This window comes from Urocitellus parryii, chromosome 9, assembly GCF_045843805.1.
Source record: "Urocitellus parryii isolate mUroPar1 chromosome 9, mUroPar1.hap1, whole genome shotgun sequence".
In the NCBI taxonomy this organism is placed as follows: domain Eukaryota; kingdom Metazoa; phylum Chordata; class Mammalia; order Rodentia; family Sciuridae; genus Urocitellus; species Urocitellus parryii.
The window spans coordinates 142,639,362-142,663,656 of NC_135539.1; the positions used below are offsets into that span (position 1 = coordinate 142,639,362).

General features: G+C 35.4%; 1 protein-coding gene across 2 annotated transcripts in view; it reads left to right on the top strand.

Moving 5' to 3' along the window:
• The window catches only part of Nme7 (NME/NM23 family member 7), a 153,180-nt gene that overhangs the window by 16,339 nt on the left and 112,546 nt on the right, over positions 1-24,295 (top strand). Inside the window, exons 2-4 of one of the 2 annotated variants that reach the window (XM_026405216.2) lie at positions 12,894-13,001; positions 14,653-14,819; positions 22,815-22,925. In XM_026405216.2, coding sequence (XP_026261001.1) covers positions 12,894-13,001; positions 14,653-14,819; positions 22,815-22,925 — 386 coding nt within the window. The remainder of the gene's footprint in view (positions 1-12,893; positions 13,002-14,652; positions 14,820-22,814; positions 22,926-24,295) is intronic. The other variant, XM_026405217.2, reaches the window with a different exon arrangement.

Here is a 24,295-nt window from a genome sequence, read left to right on the forward strand (position 1 = left end):
GATATATAAGGATTTTAAGGGAACTGAGAGTTTAGAAGAACTACAGGGAGAGGATATATGGTATGTCATTGATCCAGGTCTGGAACATTAAGACTTTATTTCAGCATGTTCAAAACTGAGACATGATACTTTTTTGGTATGTTACTAGGAAAACTAAAGAGCCAGTTATTTACTATCATTTTAGAGTCTTTGCCTGCACTCATTTTAACTCTTCATACAGAAAGAGCCATCCAGTTCTTCCTAGGATGTGTCAGTAGATAAGAACTAGTTCCTTTTTTTTTTCTTTCCCTTCTCAAGTAGCAGTATGTATTCTAAGGGTTTTCTTTTGAGATTGTTTTCTTTTAAATGGTAGTCTTATATAAAAAATGGGTATCAACATACATCTTCACAATGGAAAGCAGAGAATATCCTTGTTACTAATGACACCAGGGCAACTACTGTACTACTACTACTGCTACTAGTACTTCTCTCCCCTGCATTTGTTCTCTAATAACACCCACCATTTATTGAGCAGGCTCTCCATATGCTGAGCACAATATTAAATAGCGTACTCATTTAACTCTAATGATAGGCCTGTAGAGTAGTGAGGTCTAGAAAGGTTAAGTAATTTGTCAGAGGTCAGACAGCTACCTTGGACCACACGAGCCTGAGTGGAACTACAGCATGGGCATTTGACTTCTGCATGATATTGACGCCAGTCCAGTTAGAAGGTTCACTATATCCTGAGTGAGTGGTTTTTATTTTGGTAAATCTTAGACATTTTCTTCTTCTCCTTTTCTTCGTTTTTCTTAGCTTTTGCTCAATAAATAAAGGATTCAACTAAGGATATTTTAGTTTGTATCAAAATTAAACACTTCAGAACTTGGAAGAGTAAGAGAGTAAAGTAGAGCATTGGACTAAGATGAACTATATAAATGTTCTTACAGTTGTTTAGACCTTAAATGTTTCTTTGTGTTAAGTAATAAAAGTACATGGAGCTTATTTGCTGCTATCTAGTAATGAGGAATACTGGGTATTTTAAAAATCCAACGAAGATTTGAACTTGTATTAGTTTGTAGAAGATGGCTGAATTGTGACATGCCATGGGAAATGAGAGATGCTGCAGAGATTCATTCTCAATACTTGGGCAAATGGGAAAATATAAGGAGAAAGCTTGCAGCAATTTTTGTGTTTTATAAAAAATAATCTACTATGGACTTCATTGCTTGATGAAGAAAATCAAAACTTCTAAGTAGCATTGAGTTATGACTCATGGGTTCAAATAATATATGAAAATGAATATTCAAATGATGTACATTTGAACTAATATTGTTGGCTAGAGTATAACTGCTAATCTCAGTGAAATGTCATCTTGGTTCTGTAATTGGACCATGTTTTAGGTAAGTAATTTCAGTAAAAGGGTTTTTTTTTGCTCCAATTTTCTATGAGAATCTTAACTCTGTTCCACATAGTTCCCACCTAGTAGCACCATAGGCTATTTCCTTGTATGTTTACAAGAGAAGTAGTGTCTTCGTCTGGGCTCATAAACAATGGAAGTTCATTTCTCGTGGTTCTGGAGGCTGCAAAATCCATGATCTAGTGTCTGGTGAAGGCCCATTCCCTTCTTCTTGCTTTGAGATTAGAAAAGGAATAGGATTTTCAGTGTTTCCTGCTCTCCCCTAGGCTTATTACTACCAAGAAAAAAGAAATTACTTGGAAATATTTCTTGACTAAAAGTTTACTTTACTTCTGATCCATTAAATGGAGATTCAGATAATTTATTTGAAAAGAATTCCATGCTTTATTTTGATATCAGAGAAGCCTTGATCTGAAATAACTTCTTATCTGTACATATTGATTCTTTTTAAAAATAAAATGTAAATCATTTTTGCTTTGCCTCTGGAATTGGCAGGTTCTTCCGATTCTACTCTTATTAACATTCCTATAATCCTTAGGTTCCTGCATGGTTGTAGAAATCTAACCACATAATTATTTATGAAAGTTAGAGTAGCTAAATGATATTATATTAGCTCCTTTGGACAAATAAGTGCCTAATAAGTGTAATGTCTAAATAGACTTTTAAAATTAATGTGAATGCTTTGTTATTATTTTGATATATTTGAATAATTATGTTATTATAACATCTTTGCTTTCTGACAGAAGCCAAAGCTCAGCATTTAATTTCTTAACATCTGTACTTTGCGACAGTAATTTTGTGTTGATTAATGTAGATATTAGAATTCTAAAAATAATGGTATTACAAAATTTAAGAAAAAAATTGTTACTCAGTTTTTTAGTAAAAACAGATCTATTACTGTATGAGCTCTCTAAAAGGCAGGAATTTGAATTTACTCTCATTCCTTTAAAACAATTTACTTATTACAGATTAACTATATTCATATCAAAATATATGCATATATATGCTACATATATGTGTATATATGTAAAAATATATATAAAGTAAATATATTCAGCAGTTTTGCTTTCATAAATATAATTTTAGTTACATTTCTCTTTTGTGGCCTATCACAAAAGGCCTATCATTCCCTTTTCCTTTGTATTGATTTTTTTTTTTGCAAAGATCTTTAAAAACTACCTAGACTAGCTGTAGCAGAGGCTGTGGCATTATGAATCAAGGTTGCTCTTCTTGGGTGTCAGAACAGGGTCAGTGATGGAGGTGTGTGTGTACAGTGCAGCTTGAGAGTCCTAGGGGTACTTCAAAGACAGCATCACTACTGTGGGAGACTTGGGCAATGAAAACCCTAAGTGCTTCATGTACCCCAAGTCATTTAGTTCCCACAGCTACCCTACAAGGAAAGTACAAGTACATCTCCTCTGCAGATGGAGAAACAGATTTGGAGAGGTTAACTGCTGTGTCTAACATCACAAATCCCAAGGGTCTGTCTGACTCTAGAACTGTGATCTTCAACATTCTGAAGTAGTCTCCACCTGACCAGAGAAAACTGTTTATATCTTCCCAATTCTGTAAACGCATTTCAGGGCCGTGCCACTTGCTGCCAATAAATGATGGCACACTCTTTGTGGTCAGCAATACTGGCTGGCAGTGCCAGCAGTTTCAAGTGGTAGTTTTTGATTACCTTATCATCATCAGGAGTGGAATGGTTTATGATCAGTAACATTGAAATGTGTAAGGCCAAAGTACAATTATAGTTGGTGGCACAGCTTAGCAAATTTGCTTTTGAACTGAAAGATTGGATTGGTGTTTGTTCTTTTTTGTGGTGCTGGGGATTGAACCAGGGCCTTATGCATGAGAGGCAAGCACTCTACGGACTGAGCTTTATCCTCTGCCCCTGTTCTTTCTTTTTTTAAAAGTACATGCACATAGGAAAGACTATTAGTTTATTTTGATTCATTATAGAGCCGAGTCTTCCCTTCAAAAAGTGGCAAGGAGAGGCATAGTGGGATTCAGTTCTTCCAAAGCTTGGTTGTCCTTCAAATACTGTTTCACCTGAGATTCCAGCATAGTTGAAGTTTCTTCAAAATTACCTATTTTATCTTACAACTTGTGTGACTTTACATTCTTTTCAATAATATATATGTGTATGTAATAATGTAAAAATGTTTATATTACGTACATTAAGTAATTCTGGTGTTCTAGGAAGCTTTTCTTTTCTCTTTCTCACTGTCTACAAATATAGTCAATTCAAGACTTTTGGATATATTAATTTATATGGTGTAGTTTAAGTGGTTAAAAAAGTGAAGATAATTTTAAAAATAGGTTGCTTTGGAGAAAGTTAAAAGATTTAGCCATTATCACTCATTTAGTTCTTTTTTTTTTTTATTGGTCGTTCATAACATTACATAGTTCTTAATACATCATTTAGTTCTTATCATTATTATATTATTATGTCAGCTTTCCAGCAATATCTCTATTAAATAGGATAATGAACAGTTGGAGGAATATCTATTAAAATCTTGTCAAAGAGGGCAGTATCAAAATTGGGGTAGAGCAGTCATTCAAAATGAACTTAGCTAAGTTATCGTTGACTCTAGGTATAAACGCTTATAAATTTCACTGGTGTACTCATACGTGATAGGAAATTTTAGTTACATTTTTAAAATAAAAAGACTATAATTTAATATAAAGGTAGGAAATAACATGGGTTTTAGTTAGTAATAGTGTATCAATTCTATTCATTAATTGTGACAAATGTACTTTACAAGTGTATGATGTTTGTAATAGGGAAAACTGGGTGTGGCACATACTGTAACTCTTTGTTCTGATCAGTAACATTGAACACACTGTAAGTCTAAAATTGTTCTAAAATAAAAGCCTATTTTTAAAAACTGAGAAATGCTATAAACATAGGAAAATTGAAGGGTAGTATCCACATTTATTGCGTTCACTTACTTTGTGATCTAGGCACTAGGAATTCCATGGTAAGCAGAGGTGGACATGACTCCTTGTGCTTATGCACCTTACATTTTCATTGGAGAGGTAATTTTAAGCTACAGGCAAGGATACAGACCTAAACAAATGAAAATTCTTGACATGGTGACAGAGACTGAATTCAATATTACTATTATAGCTCAAAACAGTGAACTTGGCTCAGCTTAGTGAGTCAATATAGGTGTTTCTGAGGAAAGATGTTTGAATTGAGTCTGGAGGATAAAATAGAAACTAGGCAAAAGTAAAGGAGGAGGAAGAGATTCTAGGCAAAACCCATTAAGTAAGAAGAATTTGATCTATTTTAGGAATTTAAAGGTGGCCTTTAAGCTGGAACCCTGTAAGAGAGGGGAGGAGAAGCTTTCTAGTGGAGTTGTGTGGGTCTTTTAAATATAGAATCATGGTGTTGGCAAATAATGATAGCTTAAACTCTTCTTTTCCTATTCATATCACTTTAATTTTTTTTAATGTCTAAAAATTTGTTCTGGCTATAATTTCAAGGACTATGTTAAATAGAAGTGGTGAAAAAGGGCATCCCTGTCTTATTCCAGTTTTTAGAGGGAATTCCTTCAGTTTTTCTCCATTTAGAATGATGTGGCATTTCTAGTGTTTTGAGCATGAATGGATACTGAATTTTGTCAAATTCTTTTCCTGCATCTACTGTGATATCATGTGATGCTTGTCTTAAAGTCTATTAATGGACTGAATTATGTTTATTGATGGTGAACTAAACTTGCATCCCTGGGATGAACTCCAGTTGATCATGGTGCACTATCTTTTTAATGTTTTTGAATTCGGTTTGCCAGTATTTATTAAGAATTTCTTCATCTATGTCCATCATAGATATTGGGCTGAAGTTTTCTTTCCTTAATGTATCTTTGGCTTTGGTATCAGGGTGATACTAGCTTCATAGAATGAGTTTGGAAGGGTGCTTTCCTTTCCATTTCATGGAATAATTTGAGGAAAATTTGTGTAAGTTCTTTTTTGAAGGTCTGTTAGAACTTGGCTGGGAATCTGTCTGCTCCTGGGCTTTTCTTTGTTGATAGGTTTTTGATGGAATCTTCAGTTTCATTGCTTGAAATTGATCTATTTAAATTTTCTATGTCCTCCTGATTGAATTTGAGTAGGTCATATGTTTCTACAAATGTGTTGATGTCTTCAAGATTTTCTACTAGAGTATAAATTTTCAAAATAGTTTCTGATTATCATCTGTATTTTAATAGTATCTGCCATGATATTTCCTTTTACATTATGAATTTTAGTAATTTGAGTTATCTGCCTTTCTCTTCACTAGCTTGGCTAAGGGTTTATCAACTTTATTTTTTCAAAGAACCAACTTTTGTTTCATGAATATTTTTTGTTTGTTTCAATTTCATTGATTTCAGTTCTGATTTTAATTAATGCCTATCTTCTACTTTGGGTTTTGATTTGTTGTTCTTTTTCTAGGGCTTTGAGATGCAATGTCAGGTCATTTATTTGTTGACTTTTTATTCTTTTAATGAATGAGTTCAATGCACTGAACTTTCCTCTTAGTACTGCCTTCATAGTGTCCCATAGATTTTGATATGTTGCATCTCTATTCTCATTTACCTCTAAGTATTTTTTTAAAATTTCATTCCTGATTTCTTCTTTATTCACTGGTTACTCAATAGCATATTACTTAAGTCTCCAGATATTAGAGTAGCTTCTATTTTTTATTTTATGTTGATTTCTATTTTCATTCCATTATGATTTGGTAGAATTCAAGGTATTATGTTTGCTTTTTCTATTTGCTAAGAGTTGCTTTGTGGCATAAGATATGGTCTTAGAGAAGGATCTGTGTGCTATTGAGAACAAAGTGTTTTCAGTATATATGTCTGTTAAGTCTAAATTATTGAATTTTTTAGTTTTATACTTTCTTTCTTTAGTTTTTGTTTGCAGAGTCTATCTAATGGTGAGAGAGGTGTATTAAAGTCACCCAGTATTATCGAGTTGTGGTCTATTTGATTCTAGAATTTGAGAAAGGATTGTTTGATGTACGTAATTGCTCCATTGTTTGGGACAGAAATATTTATGATTGTTGTGTTTTGTTGATATAATTCCCAAAGACAGCGTGAAATGTCCTTTGTTCCTTCTGATTAACTTTGGTTTGAAGTCCAGTTTATTTGATATGAGGATAGAAACCCCTGCTTGTTTATGAGATTTATGTAACTGATATTTTCCCCCCATTCTTTTACTTTTAATCTGTGGATGTCTTAGCCTATGAGTTGTGTCTCTTGGAGACAGCATATTGTTGGGTCTTGTTTTTTTAATCCAGTCTGCCATTCTATATCTTTTGATTGATAAGTTTGGGCCATTTATAGTCAATATTATTACTGATAAACAACTTTTATTCCCTCTCATTTTATTTCTGATTTTTAATTTGAATTAGTTTCTCCTTTGCTTGACTATTCTTCTAGTATATTTCCTCCCTTTGCTGGTTTTCACTTTTATTTTTCATTTCTTCATGAAATATTTTATTGAGTATGCTTTGTAGTGCAGACTTTTTGGTTGTGAGTTCTTTTAAATTTTGTTTATCATGGAAGGTTTTTATTTCATCAATTCTGAAGCTTAATTTTGCTGGGTACAGTATTCTTGGCTGGCACCCATTTTTCTTCAGAGTTTGTTATATATTATTCTAAAGACTCCTAGCTTAGAGGGTCTGGGTTGAAAATCTGCTGTGATCTGGATTTGTTTCCCTCTAAATATGACCTGTAGTTTTTCTCTGGCAGCCTTAAAATTCTCTCCTTATTCTATACATTAGGCATTTTCATAATAATATGTATCTTGGTGTGGGTTTGTTGGAATTTTATTTATTTGGGGTCCAGCAAACCTTCTGTATCTGATTTTCCATTTCATTCTTTATGCTTGGGAGATATTCTGCTATTATTTCATTGAAAAGATTGTACATTCCTTTGGTTTATATCTCTGAGCTTTCATCTATTCCAATAACCTTAAAATTGGTCTTTACATGTTATCTTATATTTCTTGTTCTGTTCATGGTCTCTAAACATCTTTTCTCTATAGTCAACTTTATTTTCAAAATTATATATTTTGTCTTCATTACCTAAAACTCTGTCTTCAAAGTAGTCTAGGCTGTGGGTTATGCTTTCCATTGAATTTTTAATTTGGTTTATTAATTACTTCATTTTGAGAATTTTTTATTTTTTATCTTTATCTCTTTATTGAAGAGATCTTCCACTTCCTGTATTTTCTATCTGATTTGACTCCTTACACTGTCCTTTACCGTGAAGATTAGCTTAACTATATACATTCTAAACTCCTTCTCTGACATTTCCTGCACCATGGTATTGATGGATTCTCTTATTGAAGTATCTTGGTTTTGTTTGGGTAATTTGTTCCCTTGTTTTGTCATGTTCTTTATGTGTCTACCCATCTAATAGTGTGGATCTGAGGCAGTAGAGTTTCTAACATGTGGTTTTATACAGTATCTGAAGGTTTTCAGTACTTCACCATTTGGGGGAAACAAATAATAACAACCAATGCAAGCAATAAACAGTATTAAACCAAATAGCTCCTGCTATGACATCTACAATATTAAATGTCACAATAAACAGAAATGATATGATCAGTTATTGCCTACGTAAAAAAGAGTAAGTTTGCAAAAGTGTTTATAGTTTTGAATGGTGGACAGGGAGAGAACAGAAGTGATGTAGGATGTGATGATTATGGGAGAGGAGAGAAGACAGAAGTAAATAAATAATTAAAGGAAGAGTGAAAGAGAACAGTAGAGATATCCATGCACCATTAAGGTTATAATTAAACAGAAAAAAAGAAAGGAAAATAAAATTTAAAAAATCTCAATGAAAAGTTAAAGAATTGTTTCCAGTGGAGTTCAGTAGATTCTCAGCTTCCCTTTTCAGCAGTGGGCCATTTTTAAAAATCTTGTTGAGTAAGTCTGGTTATAGATGAAGGAATTGGCTACTTTTTCAATATAATATCAAAGCTTTTTCTTTGTAGAGAGGTGGTGTTGTGAAAGTCTAGGTCCAAACTCCAAAAGTCATTCTCAAGAGCTTAAAAGTTTTGAAAGCTCCTGGAAATAGTTATTGTCTATCTTTTCTTTTGGTGTTTATTTATCCGATTTATTTGACTCCTCTTTAGAGTTGCAAGTTCTCCCTGCACCACACAATTAGAATTCAAAGGATTTTAGAATACCACTGCTCTCTACTTTTTTCTTTTATGATAAAAAATAATTGTTTATATTGTTTTGCCTGATGTTATGACAAAATTAGAACAATTAATGCCCACAATGAAAAGAGTTTCAAAGGGGCCACTTCTTGGCAACTTGGTCTTTTGGGAGAGTGACTAATATGGTTCATCTTTGGTTTAGGCCCTTAAATCAATACTCTCTTTAATAGTGACTTTTACATAATTTTCTACATGTAGTGCTATTTAATGGGACAAAGCCTGGGTTTTGTTAAAATCTGTAGCACTAAGGTTTGAATTTTGTTGTGTAACCTTAATCCATTATTCAAATTTTCTGAATTGACTATTCATGTCTGTAAAATTGGGATATTATCTATATTATCAGTTTGAGAACAAAATCATATAATGATATAATGAACCTGGCACTTACTAGGTGCTCCAAAAATTGTTAAATTATTATTGTTATTGTCAAGATCAAGGTTATCATTTATTTCTTAAAATTTGAATGACTTTCCTATTACTGATTCATTAAATATTCTGAAAAGTACTTTCCAGTGTGAGGAGTAAGAGGAAGGAAAGATATTATAACAGAAGAGAGGATAAAAAGTATCAGGGAACATTCCTGATTTGTTGTTGTTTTTGGGAACTGCTTGTTCACTGATGTGCATTGGAGTTTAATGATGGGAGAACAGGTTAACAACTGATCTAGAAGATACTTTCTTTGCTTTCATAAGTTGAAGAACATTGTCAATGCCTCACATCCTCTATATTCTTATTGACATGTATTCAAATTATACTTATTTTATATCCTTATAAGACATTATTGTTATTTAGTGTAATCATTTATTTATATTTACCCACATAGTTATTTTCCCATATTCTTAATTTCTTCAACTCTTGTAATCAACTGGTGACATTTTCTTTCTTCCTTTAGAACCTCTTTTAGAGGGGGGCTGGGGTTGTGGCTCAGTGGTAGAGTGCTTGTCTAGCACGTGTGAGGCACTGGGTTCGATTCTCAGCACCACATATAAATAAATAAATAAAGGTTCATCAACAACTAAAAACATCTTTAAAAAAATAGAACCTCTTTTAGACTTTCTTTTAATGTAGGTACATTGGTTATGGATTTTCTTAGATTCTGTTTTATCTAGAAATGACTTTTTATTTCATCTTTAGTTTTTGAAGGATATTTTTGCTAGTTACAGAATGATATATTGGCAGTTATTTTTAGAATTTCCACTTAGAAAATGGATTCTGGCTTCTTAGTGAAATTCTCCATTCTGACATGTGTTTTCTACACCTGTCATTGTTATTCTAAAGCCTTTGTTGGATAGATATAGGTATTCACAGGACTCTTTCTATTGCCTGTTCTTTTTTTTTTTTTTTTTCCTTTTCCCTCTTGGTCTTATTTGGGGGTGTGTCTGGTCTGGTAGTTTATCACTGGAGGCTGGTCTTTAGGAATGAAAGGTTGTGAAGTTTTTGAGACACAGGGGTGTGGGATGGGGAAATAGTACCTCAGTGTGGTCAGGGGATAAGCATTGAGTGAACACAAAATTCTTTTTCAGACTTTGTAAGGGTTAGTTTACCTCTAGTTTACCCATGCTCCTAAGGGGTGAGTTTCTTGGAGGCACAACAAACTGTTAGAGTGTTTACCAGGGGTCTTCTCTTTGGTTAGTTTAAACTCTTTATTTAGTTTAAACTCTTTAACTTTTCTTTCCTCATCACTGTGAGATTACAAAAAGCTCTGCTGGCTTGAGTTTACTATTCCATGCTCCCTTTTTCTCCAGAGTCTTTGCTCTTAAATCTCGGCTGCTTTGAAAGGCCCACATGTGGGTTTAGTGTCCTTATCCCCGTGAAATTGCTAGATGTTCTGCCGGCTCCTCTACCTCCTGGCAGGAGCCCTCTGCCAGCTTCTTAGAGTCCTCAGGGTTAAAGCAACACAAAGATGGGCTCCCTGAAGTGAGCTTCCTGACTCCTGGATCTTGGTGCCTCCTACCTTGGCTGCCTTGGAAACTCTCCAGCATCTTCAGTACCCACTTTTCTAGTTGTTCTCAGAAAGTAGCATTGGTTTGCTATAAAGATGCTTCGTTCCTTAATTTATTTTCTTTGTATTAAAACCTTTTCTGGATAGTGTGTTGTGCAAAATTCTGCCACCTAACTCAGAAAAAACCCTCTGTGGACTGCACAGCAGGGAGTTCCTTGAGACTTCCTTGCTGTTCTTCAGTCAGATTTGTGTTGTGATCCCTCAGATCCCCCAGGCTTCCCTGTCCCTCTCACAGTGATCAACAAGTTTGGTGGCAAGGCTACTTGGGGAGATGGAATGACCAAGTTTTCATTTGCTATATTGGTTTTTCAAATGCATCATCATTTTTTCCATTTTATAATTTTATTTATTTTAGAGAGAGATTTAAATTGTGTTTGAGTAAATATTTTACTATGGATTTTAAAAAATAAACAACAAATATTTAAAGTTTTAATTAAAAGGAAAGTGCAATGATAAAATATAGTGAAACCTAAACTGAAACAACCTGAATTGTTAGAATAAATATGAAAAACTCCATGAAGAAAAACTTTTGCAAATGTGATAATGTGTCATAAATTAAAAAAAAATAATTAAAAAATGTGATAATGTGTCTTGGGCTGAGGTTGTGGCTCAATGGTACAGCACTTGTCTAGCATGCGTGAGGCACTGGGTTTGATCCCCAGCACTACATAAAAATAAACAAATAAAGGTATTGTGTCCATCTACAACATATATATATATATGTGTGTGTGTGTGTGTGTGTGTGTATACACATATACACAACATGTATATATCCATCTACTATATATATATATATATATATATATATATATATATATATGTAAATGTGATAATGTGTCTTATTTTACATTTGTTTTGATTAATAAGCATTGGATATTGTGGTTTTTTTGGATAATTGTGGAAAAAATAAAAGTGTCTTAAAAACTGCTCATTTGCATTATAGTTTATGAATCTAATAGAAAAAATAAGAACCCAGCTAGATCATCAAATGGCAAATCCAAAATTAGCAACAAAACTCTTCAATTCCCTTCTTTCTTTTTTTTTTTGTGCTGCATTTTATTTTTTTAATTTGTTTTAATTAGTTACACATGACAGTACAATGATCTTGACATATCATACATTTGAATCAGATGGGGTATAATTTCTCATTTTTCTGAGTGTACAGGTTGCAAAATCATATTGGTCATACAGTCACGTATCCCTTCTTTCTTATGCAGCTACTTGCTTATTATAATGAAAGACCTTTGGAGCTGGACTATTTTTACTAACATACACAGTGGGAAATCCTTCATAATAGTCAGGGAAAAGGGGCCAGTCTCTGACTTGCTTTAAAATTTTATTCTCTGTATTAATCTTCAGATTGTACCTCTTAGACCTCCAACTGTAGGAAGCTTAAGTGACCAAAGGTACCAATGGTTATGCTCTGAAGTGCACTGCTGCTTCTGAGCTTTGGATCTGTCCCTGGGGCTGCTCCCAGCCAGTGACACAGAGGAGCAAGGATACTAGAACTGCCCCCTCCCTGGGACTTGGAACACTCCTCTAACAGATAGCTGACTGGAGCACTCCCAGGTGAACTTGCTGAAACCCTCCTAGACTGCACAGCAGGGAGTTCCTTGAGACTTCCTTGCTGTTGTCCAGTCAGATTTGTGTTGTGATCTGTCAGGTCCCCCAGGCTTTCTGTCCCTCTCACAGGAATTTCCTTTAATAAAATGCATGTTCAGCCTGTCTTGGCTTCTGTTTCTCAGAGGTTCTGGACTAACACATTCTCTTATATTTCTATAAAAAGATACTGTTGTAAAATTATCAAGGAGAGAAACAATGTTTACTATGATTTTAATTACAACAGTATTCTAGTATTCCTAAATTCTTAAGTTTAGGAAAGTTAAAACATCCTGTAATTGAATCTCTCGATTTTTTTCTCATATTAGTTTACTGTTAATTTGTATAAGCTTGCTTTCAGAAGGACTTGAATTGTTACAGTAGTTGGATTAGGAACTCATGCTCTAAAAAATGTTAATTTACTTAGGGTGATTGGATGGTTGGTCATGAAGCCTATTGAAAGTTCATAATTCATCTTTAAAATATCTAAGGTATCCAGTGAGAAATTAGCAGGAAATATTTCTGAGGGCATGATATTTTGTTAGGAAGGAGAATAGTTCAGTATGATAGTAGCAGATTGGTTTGTTGCAAATATTTGGAAATTCTCACTTTCATTTTATATGACAAGTGCTTATGTTTTATGTTACAGTGCTAAAATTCTTTTGTTTTTCTTTCCAGAATCATAGTGAGAGATACGTTTTCATTGCAGAGTGGTATGATCCAAATGCTTCACTTCTTCGTCGTTATGAGCTTTTGTTTTACCCAGGGGATGGATCTGTTGAAATGGTAAATGAACCTTTCTTTACTTGAATGTAGGCAAAGCAGGTGAACGTGAGACAGGAAGAGGAATAGAGTTACCTTTTATATAGTTGCTTTAAAAAAATATACTTCTGTGTGTATAAATTCTTTTTTTATTCATTATAATACTGATACAAGAAGATAACTTTGTGCCTGTATTTTGTTTGTGTGTGTTGCTGGGAATCAACCTCAGGGCCTCATGCATGCTAGGCAATACTCCCCCATTCCGTGCTTTTACATATATTTTTTTCTTTTTAAAAAAAATTGTTTAGATGGAAAGTTTGGGTTGCACTCAAGTCCAGGGAGAGAACACCAGGACTTCTGTTTTTTGTTTTTTGTTTTTTTTGATCTGTCACATTTACCAAGGCATCCAAGTCAGAAAAGCCACTAGGCAGTAGTAATATGATTCTGGAGGGAGGAAAGATCTGAGATAGATCTGATTGTTAAGAATTTAATGCTTTACAAGTGGATCAGATCACCCAGAGGTGATGAAAGGAGAAGAAGAGTGGGACAGACAGAGGGCAGATACTGATCAAGGTAAGTTATACATAGGAGCTCATCATCATGAATCCCGTTCTTCTGTACAGTTATCATGCAGAGATGGTGCAGCCTATAATCCCAGCAACTCCAGAGTCTGTGCCAGGAGAATCTCAGATTCAAGGCAACTTAGTGAGATCCTGTCTCAAAATAAATAAAAAATAACAAGTGGCTCTGTGGGAGCCAGCGTGTTCCATGCCTATATTTTTCATATAAAAAATTGGAATATTTTTATCAGAAAACTTAAGTAGAATTATTCATGTTTTGGATTAAGCAATAACTGATAAGTATAGATAAAGGTATCATGGTCACAAATATCATCACTAAAAGTTGTAATCTCTGCAAAAAGTCAAATTGAAGAGGATCGAGGGCCCTTTTTTACCATTTCATTGTCCCTTTAAGAAGTAGGTCTATTTGGTATTAAGAATGTATATGCAAGAAAATAGAAATTTGGGCATGTTGGGCTTCCATGGGATTTCATAGGACTAATTTGTTGAAATAATTTGGCCATAAACAAATCTTTGTTTAAGAATGATATATGTGTAATAAGACACTTTTATGTTATTACTAGGTTGGATTAGGAAGTACAGAATTTATAATATACAAAATTGGGATTTGGGTTGGGTATGGTGGTGCATGTCTGTAATCCCAGTGACTTGGGAGCCTGAGGCAGGAGGATTGCGAGTTCAAAGTTAGCCTTACCAAAAGCGAGGTGCTAAGAAACTCAGTGAGACCCCATCTCTAAATAGAAAATAGGGCTGAGGATGTGGGTCAGAGGTCAAGTACCCCTGAGTTCAATCCCCAGAACCCTCCACCTCAAAAAAAATTGTGATTTATGTTTGCAGCAAAAAATAACCTTTTTAAAAAACATTTTTTAAATACCTTCATTTTATTTATTTTTTATTTATTTTCATGTGGTACTAAGTATTGAACCTAGCGCCTCGCATGTGCCAGGCGAGCGCTCTACCACTGAGCTACAACCCCAGCCCCCAAGAACCTATCTTTTAATATTCTAGAAGTAAGAATTATTTCTACCTCATGATAAGGTTAACATTCTTTATTGATAATTATAATTTTGTTGTATTATTGTTTTTGGTTCTAGCATGATGTGAAGAATCATCGTACGTTTTTAAAGCGGACCAAATATGATGACCTGCGCTTAGAAGATTTATTTATAGGCAACAAAGTAAATATCTTTTCTCGACAACTAGTATTAATTGACTATGGTGATCAATATACAGCTCGTCAACTGGGCAGTAGGAAAGAAAAGTAAGAAAATTATTATATAACCTTCTTTTTCATTCAAAACAGTATGCATGAGGCTTGGTACCATATTTCCTGTTTCTATTGTGTTTTCACAATGTGGAGATTTTTCAGTGAGCCAGTTAAATGTTATGACATTTTTAGAATATTTTGGAGTAGATTCTGTGATTTAGTGTTCAATTAGAATAACAGAGTGATATCCGTAGTCTTAGGCAGTGATTATTTTCTGGGGAAAAAAAGACAAAGTTTTAATATGCCCATCATTTTTCATAACATGCATCTCACTTGGAATTAAGAATATTTTGATATACAAAATCTTGGTTTTAGGAAAAACATGACTTATGGGAGGAAAGAGAAGCATTAAGTGTTAAAAGCTCAATGCGGGGCTGGGGATGTGGCTCAAGCGGTAGCGCACTCACCTGGCATGTGCGGGGCCCTGGGTTTGATCCTCAGCATCACATAAAAATAAAATAAGATGTTGTGTCCACTGAAAACTAAAAAATAAATATTAAAAAATTCTCTCTCTCTCTTTTAAAAAAAAAAAAAAGTTCAATGGGAACTCCAAAGCAAGTAAAGTAGTGGGATTGCAAGGAAGGCTTTGTGGAGGTGTTTGGGCTCCATGATGAAAGATGGATTGAATTTTTACCAGATAGATGAAGTGGGGTGGAGTCCTGGCTAAATGGAGGAGCATAAGCAGGGGTAGAAGGCAAGAAATTGTACATCTTATACTGGGAGAAGCCTGTGGCTCTGCCTGGATAATGTGGTGGTTCAATTTTTGTGAATGTTTATTTTGTAAGATAGCAATCTAAGTTAGGAACAGTAGGTGTGAAGAACAAAGAAGGAATGTGCAAGCCAGGCACGGTGGCACATGTCTGTAATCCCAGTGGCTCAGGAGGCTAAGGCTTGAGGATCAAGAGTTCAAAGCCAGTCTCCGCAAGAGCGAGGCTCTAAGCGACTCAATGAGACCCTGTCTCTACATTAAAAAATACAAAATACAGCTGGGGATGTGGCTCAGTAGTCAAGTGGCCCCGAGTTCAATCCCCAGTACCTCCACCTCTACCCCCAAAAAAGAAGGAATGTGCATGGTTAAAGAAATGGAGTGACAGTGATGGGAGCATGCAGTGGCTGCTAATTGTTATATATGGCACAGTCTTGAATGATTTGCATTCATCTGATTTAGCCCCACGACATCATCTCCACTTGTAGACTGGGAAGTTGATGCTTAGTGATCTTAGGTAGCTTGGTGAAGTTCACAGTAGAAACCAGATTTAAGCCCAAAGTCAGTCTGAATCAGGAATGTCAGGATTCAACCAGAGGAACATGGGTAGGACCTGGAAGATAGTTGCTTTATGCTGTCTTAGTTCATTTTTGTGTCTCCTTTGGCACTTAGCACATCTCCTTACACATTGCAGACACCTGAACTGTGTTAAGTAAATGAATTAATAAAGAACAAGATAAAATTTATCCATTCTTTTTCTATTTCCTTCCTGTTTTTAAATTGTGACCTCCTTTGATCTAGTTGACAAGGAAGTTCTTGTTTAGGTTGTCACTAATGTTGTTTATTCTTGAGCTTTATTCACAGAAATAACATGTCCAATAAATATCTGAGCAATTAAAGAAAGACTTTGAGTGTTGTAAAAAGGAAAAAAAAACAAGAGAGAAAGAAATCATATTCAGGCATTGTGGTACAGGGAAACTAGTTTGCCTTTCTTATTCACAGATGTATCCCTAAGGACTGTTGTGGTGATACCTACAATGCTAAATTATTTATAGGATATATCCCACAAAAATTATGAATAATCACATTATTGAAAATAGCTGCTGTGTCAGGAGGATGTTTCCAGCTGGCGGCCATTCCTGCTTCCTCTCTTCATCACTCCCATAGCATGTTGCTTGTGTGGTCAGCTTCCTGCTACATACCTTAGATAAATCAGCCTGTAAAGAGGAAAGGTTTCAGCTTTTGGCCAATTGGCCTCATGGCTTTAGGCCTGTGGTGGCACAGCACATCGCCGTGAGAGCAATCCGAAAAGAAGGCCATTCTCCTCAGGGTTGGGAAGAAAAGAGAGGAAGAGGAAGGGCCTGCGGTCCTACTATAGTCTTTGAGGACTCGCCTCCACTGACCTCAAGCCCTCCCACTAGGTCTTTCTTAAAGGTTCCCAGTTGTGCCGCAGGTGGGGAATGTTGGCAGACCCTTATCCAAACGATGTACAGAAGCAGCAGTCCAGTGTCCTCCACATGCATCTCTTCAGTCTTCTTTTTGTTTATCAAAGCTATATTTGTCATTCTGATTTTCCTCAGTTTTGGTTTAGAAGACATAGAACAGTTTGGAACTATAGCTAAAAAGCTGGCTTTATAGGAAATAAGAACTTTTGATATTGTGTGTCTTCTGAATATTGGTTTCATTGTTACCATAATGACAGTTTAATTTTCAGCTTCTACTTCTGAGTTGCAACTTTTAGAGACTAGAATTAAATATATTTGAAATGAAGTTTTAATTCTTTGGATATCTTTCTTGGCTTTGAGTTCTATGACTTATATTTTATATTATTTGGAGAGGTTTTTTTTTGCATTTGTGGTGTGACTGTTGGGGTAATTAAAAATAGGGATCAGGGGCTGGGGATGTGGCTCAAGCGGTAGCACGATCACCTGGCATGCGTGCTGCCCGGGTTCGATCCTCAGCACCACATACAAACAAAGATGTTGTACCTGCCGATAACTAAATAATAAATATTAAAAAAAATAGGGATCAATGGTAGAAGTATATGCATGAAAAGCTCCAAAAATCATCAAAGTATTTTTATTATATATTTTACTGATTTAAATTGATTCACCACTTTTTTCTTCTGATTCTTTCCTAACTGCCTGTGGGTAGCAAATACAGCAATCTTTTGGGTGGTTTAAATTAATTTCCAAATCCAAGAGTTTCAAAAATATATTGTTTTATTTCAATGGCATAAAAGTAGGCATGTGGAAAAACATGTATACCTCTCAGGGTCCCAGAGAAACATCTTCTACATAATAATTATAATTGAGTCTAATTTTCAGTTTAGTATAAACATCAAGGAAAAGTTAATGAGCTAACTGCATACCCAGCACCTTTCTTCCTGGAGTAAACCTGTAGAGAGGGGGATGGGTGAAGTTGCTCTCCACGGAGCCCATTAGCTAATTGTGAAGCAATGATCCAAATAATTCAGTATAATTAAATTTAGCTCACAGATTATCCTCAAGTTTTCAGTTCCCTTTGAAGAAATCTGACATTTGATTCACATTTCTATTGTCTTTCATAAACACTTTATCACATGGATAAAGGTTATTAGCCCAATTATTTGAATTCATACCATTATTTTGCTTTTGCTATGATCATAGCAAAAACAAAATAATGGTATGAATTCTTTTGTTCTCATGGAGATGTACTGATATGATTCATTGCCCTGAAATGAAATGTGGGTAAATAGCAAGCTGTATTTAAGATGAGACCATTGCTCTCCAAGGGTTTAAGAGCACTTTTCTTGAAGGCAGGGTGACTGACCCAAATTACCTTTTGAATTTTTTAACACAGCCCAAGAATTCCAAGTATTTGTTTAGCCTAAATATGCCTTATAGATAACACTTTTAAAGTTATTGAAATAGTACTTTATTTTTAAGACTTACATCGTTTAAGAATACTTATGGATGAACATACATTATCTGGTATTGGAATTTGATTCATTTTTTTACATTTTTTATATTTGGAGATTTGCAAATGTCATCAGATATATATTTGAATAAAATTTATGGAAACAATGTCATCAAATCTTGGCTATTTAAACTTTGAACTAGCCTTGGGGTTCAGGTATTTTATATGTAAGCAGGATTATAGTATTGGGATATAATGGTGTATGAAGGAATTAAAAGACATTGAAATGAATAAATGCTAAAAATGGACCTCTTTCCTTCCCTCATCCCAACTGGAGCAGTGAAGTGTAGAATAATGTAGAAAGCATCCCTTTCTCTCCCCTGGCTGCTGTTGCCCTGTGTGCCTCTTGCTTTCACCTCTGCTTTTCTGGCTATTTCTTTGTCAGTCTGACGTCTTCTTAAAAGAGGGTGCTAAAATATAGAGCTGGTATTCCCCAGGTTTCTGTCTGAGGACCTTTTTTCCTCATCTGTGCACCCTTTGAGGGGATTCTGTGTATACCTGCCTGGTTTCTGTTCTTGACTAAAAGGCTCAGGGGTCACTCCGGATAAACTGGGCTAACTGGGATGCACAAAATAACCACACAAGAGGCGGAAATACCTTTTTCTTTGGGGTCGCTGTGACGGTTGGCTCCTCTGACCTTAAGGGTCCTCAGAGAGAGAGAGAGAGAGAGAGAGAGAGAGAGAGAGAGAGAGAGAGAGACACATACACACGCGCGCACACACACACGCACACACATGCATGCATGCATGCACGCACAGGCAGACCCCTTTTATTGAGGAGAAGCTATTCAAATGAGGCAAGGCGTCAGGTTTCAGGGGGCTGAGTCTATCTTCATGATGTCCACTGTCAGCAGGTTGACTGACACCTGGGTAGGCCACACCCAAGGGCACAGTAAGATAAGGGGACACACAAAAGGTGTTTCCATGGAACATTCTATCCCAAACAGGGTAAGGGGTTATATTACAGAGGAACAGGTGAGCATAGCTCCACCCACGGGGCTGTAGCAAGACACACCCATGCATGAGACACCTTCCCTGGAACCCAAGAAGGGTGGGGAAAGCTCTGTCACATTTCTGCGACTGAGCTCCTCAGCATCCAGCCAGGGAGTGTGACTCAGTCACATGCAAGGTTGATCTTCCACATATACCCATGACTTCAACTGTATGTTGCTTTCCAAGATTATATTATCAGCCCAGCTGCAAAACCAAATATTATAAATTTTTTTGTGTCTTTTCATGTGGACTTCACATAGATACTTAAACAAATTCAAAATTGAATTAATTCTCTTTTATTGAGAAACCTCCTTTTGAACCTCCTAAGCTTCATATTCACTTAATCACAGTCTTGGAATAATAGGGATTCCTTGTCCTATTTGTATTTTAACCCAACATCCAGAAGGGAACCGAACTTTACCCATATACTTACCTCCTTTGGAAATCTCTTATTTCTCTTCTTTTCCTCCTTCACATTAAATACCTTGTACCTTAAATCATCTTTTTATCATCTTTTGAACTCTGTTAGTCTCCACTTTTCCCTTCAAATTATTAACTGATTGAGGATAGGTAAATTCAGTACATGAAGTATTTGTAGGTTTCTCTGTTCGTGTTGTTTCTTTTGGTTCTCTCTCTGTTGTTCTTTTCCTGTGTGTGACTGTATGTGTGGTTATCTTTATGATGATGGCTGCTGTTTGTGTGCAGGGGGTGTTGTGTATGTGTGCACTGTCTATATATTAAATAGTGGAGGTACAGAAATAAGAGAATTTTCTCCCTGAGAAGAATTGTCTTGCTTCTGCCTATTTCCTGTAGGCATTAGCAATCTGACCATTATCCAGGTTCAGAAATTAAGTTCTGAAGTGCCTATGTGATGTGAACATGTGCTTTTGGTTTACATTCATATTATAGCTATGGGTCCCAAATTATTTTAGGGAGGATAACCTATTGGATTCCATTCCCCTCTCCTAGTAATGTAGTATAGATTAAAGTTGAAATTTGTCATACAAATACTGGCAAGTCAAAAGCTGCTTTCATTCTCACTTTCCTGGCACCCTATTTTTTTTTTTAAAAATTGCCCTCGTAATTACTTACTAACTAGTTAATTCATCTTTACTTTGAAAAAAATGTTTAAAAAGTATCTTACCCACTGTTTTAAAAAAGGGTTTTTTTTCTAGTTGTAGATGGTTATAGTACTTTTATTTTATTTATTTGTCTTTATGTGGTGCTGAGGATTGAACCCAGGGCCTCACACATGCTAGGCAAGTGCTCTGAGCCACAACCCCAGCCCTTCACTTTTTTGTTTTAGTTTTTCAGTATAGGGATTGCTCTGAGTAACTTTGTCATTGTTGCCAATCCAAAGCCTTAGCTATATTTAAGCAGCATTATAGTATTGGGATATATATAATAGTGTATGAATGAATTAAAAAACATTGAAATTAATAAATGATAAATGAATTTAGTCCATATCACAGGCTGCCTTATGATAGGATGTTTTCCTTTATTCACGAGGGAAGCACACACTTTACGCTCACAAAGAAAACATAAAATAAACCATAAATTTAGACTTCGCTTGCCAGGTCTGGTGGTGCATGCCTATAATCCCAGTGACTCAGGAGACTGAGGCAGGAGGATCACGAGTTCAAAGTCAGCCTCAGCAATTTACCAAGGCCCTAAGAAACTTGGTGAGACCCAGTCTTAAAATGAAAAATAAAAAGGGCTGGGGATGTGGCTCAATAGTTAAGCGCCCCTGGGTTCAATCCCTGTTACCAAAAATAAATAAATAAACAAACAAACAAACAAATAAAATGTAGAAAAGATGCTGGGAGAGGTCCACCCCTGTAATCCTAGGTGAGTTGGTAAAAGTCTGAGGCCTCCTTGGTGGCATCTGAAGAGACCAGCCAAAGGGCAGTAAAGGCTGAAGATAAGGCTAAGGACTTTATTATAAAAGGAGCATCCCAAAGAAGACTGAATTCTCAGTCCCAGCAAGGTTCTGTTGGTTTTAGACTTTTTAATTTTTTTATCTGTGATGCTGTGAATCAAACCAGGGCCTTGCATATGTTAGACAAGTGCTCCACCACTGAGCTACTTCCCCAGGCCAGTTTTAGATTCATGCTGCTTCTTGTTCACAGAAATTGATGACTTTTAAGTGAAAGAACTTTGATTGTGCATAGGGGAGGAAGCGGGGAGAAGAGGCATGGGGGTAGGAAAGATGGTGGAATGAGATGGACATTATTACCCTAGGTACATGTATGACTGCACATGTGGCACAACTACATCGTGTACAACCAGAGAAATGAAAAGTTGTGCTGCAGTTGTGTACAATGAATCAAAATGCATTCTGTTGTATGTATCTAATTAAAATAAACTAATTAAATAATTTTAAAAAATTTAAAAAAGAAATTGATGACTGTTATTATCTTATATTTTAAGAGTTAGGGTTTATGAAATATTCGAGTTTAATGCAATTTTTAGGTTAGGTTGGCTTATAACGGTTAAATAAGGTGAAATAAAAAGCAAAGACTTTATTTTTTTGGTACCAGGGATTGAACCCAGAGGTGCTTTACCACTGAGCCATATCCCCAGCCTTTATGTTATGTTCTTTTTGTTGATAAAAATAGCTTACTATGAAAACTGTTCTCCTGTATGGATTCCTTGAATTAATGCCAATATTGTCAGAACAATGAAGTGGAAGTAGCAGCAATTCTTTATCATGTAGATTGAGTTATTGCAACTGATCAGGTTTTTATCTTATACTTGCAAATGTTATTCTTGCAGATTTGGTGATGGTGCACCTATTTAATAATAGTAACACTATTTATTGTGGGTAAAGAGTACAGACCTAGGAGTCTTTTGAGCTGTGTGTTTTGTCCTGAAGATGAAACTAATCATTTGTGTGACTTTTCCGTATTACCTCTTTAGGCCTAGTTTCCTCATCAGTAAAGTAACATTGAGATTATGTCCATCTCCAAAATTCTGTTAATTCATAGACTTCAGAGAGTACATTGCTCTGTTTTATGCTCTTGGAAGGAAGCATAAAAGTTGGCATGGTGCTTGCTATTTGTATACATCGTTGGGTGAGAGGACATTGGGCTCTTTGTGCATCACTCATTATATGAATAAAGAGTCGGAAGAAGAATTTATAATTATTTTTATGTGGAGCTGAGGATCGAACCCGGGTCCCACCCGTGCTAGGCGAGTGTTCTACCGCTGAGCCACAATCCCAGCCCAGTCTGGGATGATTGTTAAGGAAACTACCACTCCTTGGGTGTTTTTTAAAAAAACCTGAAAAACTGTGTTTATTTTCAAATTTATTCCTTATTTATTTATTTACAGAACATTAGCCCTGATTAAACCAGATGCAGTAACAAAGGCTGGAGAAATAATTGAAATAATAAACAAAGCTGGATTTACTATAACTAAACTTAAAATGATGATGCTTTCCAGGTAATTTTTTTAAATCATTCTCAGTTATATAATGTCTGATTTCATTTGTTAAAAAAACTTACCTATCTTTCCTTCCATTGTCTAAAATTTAAAGAAAACTCTTCACTGAATGACAGAGTAGAATAGTAATTTTATCAGAATGAGAAAAATAAAACAGGTTATCAGATGCATAAATAATCATTTGAACTCTAAACAACTGGGAGTTGTCAGACAGTTCTTATGTAATGCTCTATTGTCTTCCACAGCCCTGTCTGCTTCTGTGACATTAATGGTTGATAGTTACAGTATGTTCTTAATACATAAGAATGACATACTGTATGTAAGTGATAGAAGAGGAAATGAATGTGATTATTATAGGTTTTCAATATTGATAAATTTGGAAGTATTTGTATTTATCTCTTCTAAGTATATATAATGGGTAAATATGTCTGCTTACTACTGGGAAAGCAATCCAATGTATCTAACCAGACATTTTCTAAGTAATTTGATGAAAATAAAACTTATCTACTTAGCTTTATCAAAAAATAAAGTAACTCCAATCCCATGATAAAATGGTGTTTCTCCCTTGGGAATGGCAAGAAAAATATTCACAATGTCCAAGTAAAGAACAGAGAAATGGGACAACTTCTCCAAAGAAACTGAAAAACCACTGGGAAAAAGCGCAGTATCTTTCTATGACATTGGACACTTGTTTTTTTGTTTTTTTAAATTTTCATACCCAGTAGGCAAAACAAAGACAGAAATATTCCAGAGGATGTAGAAGGGAGGTGGGGCATCTCTCGGGGCAGAGTTCCGTTTCCCTGGGGTCATATTCTCATTGGCTGAATGTGACACAGAAGGGGCCTGTGAGTGGCAGTTAGGCAGAGCTGGCTCCAGTATTCTGTAATTCCATCAGTCCTTTTCTTTGGTTTTGGTGCCTTCTTTTTCCTTCAAAAAATCATTGGTTCCTGAATTTCTATTCCGTGGGTCACTTGCATTTTCATCTCTGAAAACAGGGACAACAGGAAACAGTGAACATTCAACCCATCTTCAATAGGTGTGATCCTGGAAATGCTGACAAAGTGCCCTTAGTTTTACCTCAACAGTGACATGTTTAAATTTGAAAGTTTTCTCCTATATGAAATCTCCCTGTTTCCATGTTATGTAGAGGCAGAGGCTTACACTTTAGAGCAGTGTCTATGGCCAGATTGCTTGCAGCTATGGCACTTTCTATGCATGTGACTCTGAACATTCTACCTCGGTACTTGTTTTTTCATCTGAAGAATGAGGATCATGATAGTATGTATAGCTTAACGTGCTACAAGGGCTACATGCATTTAATGTGTCTACCTCCAGTGTTTTCATAGCATGGTGTCAAATGTCCCATGATA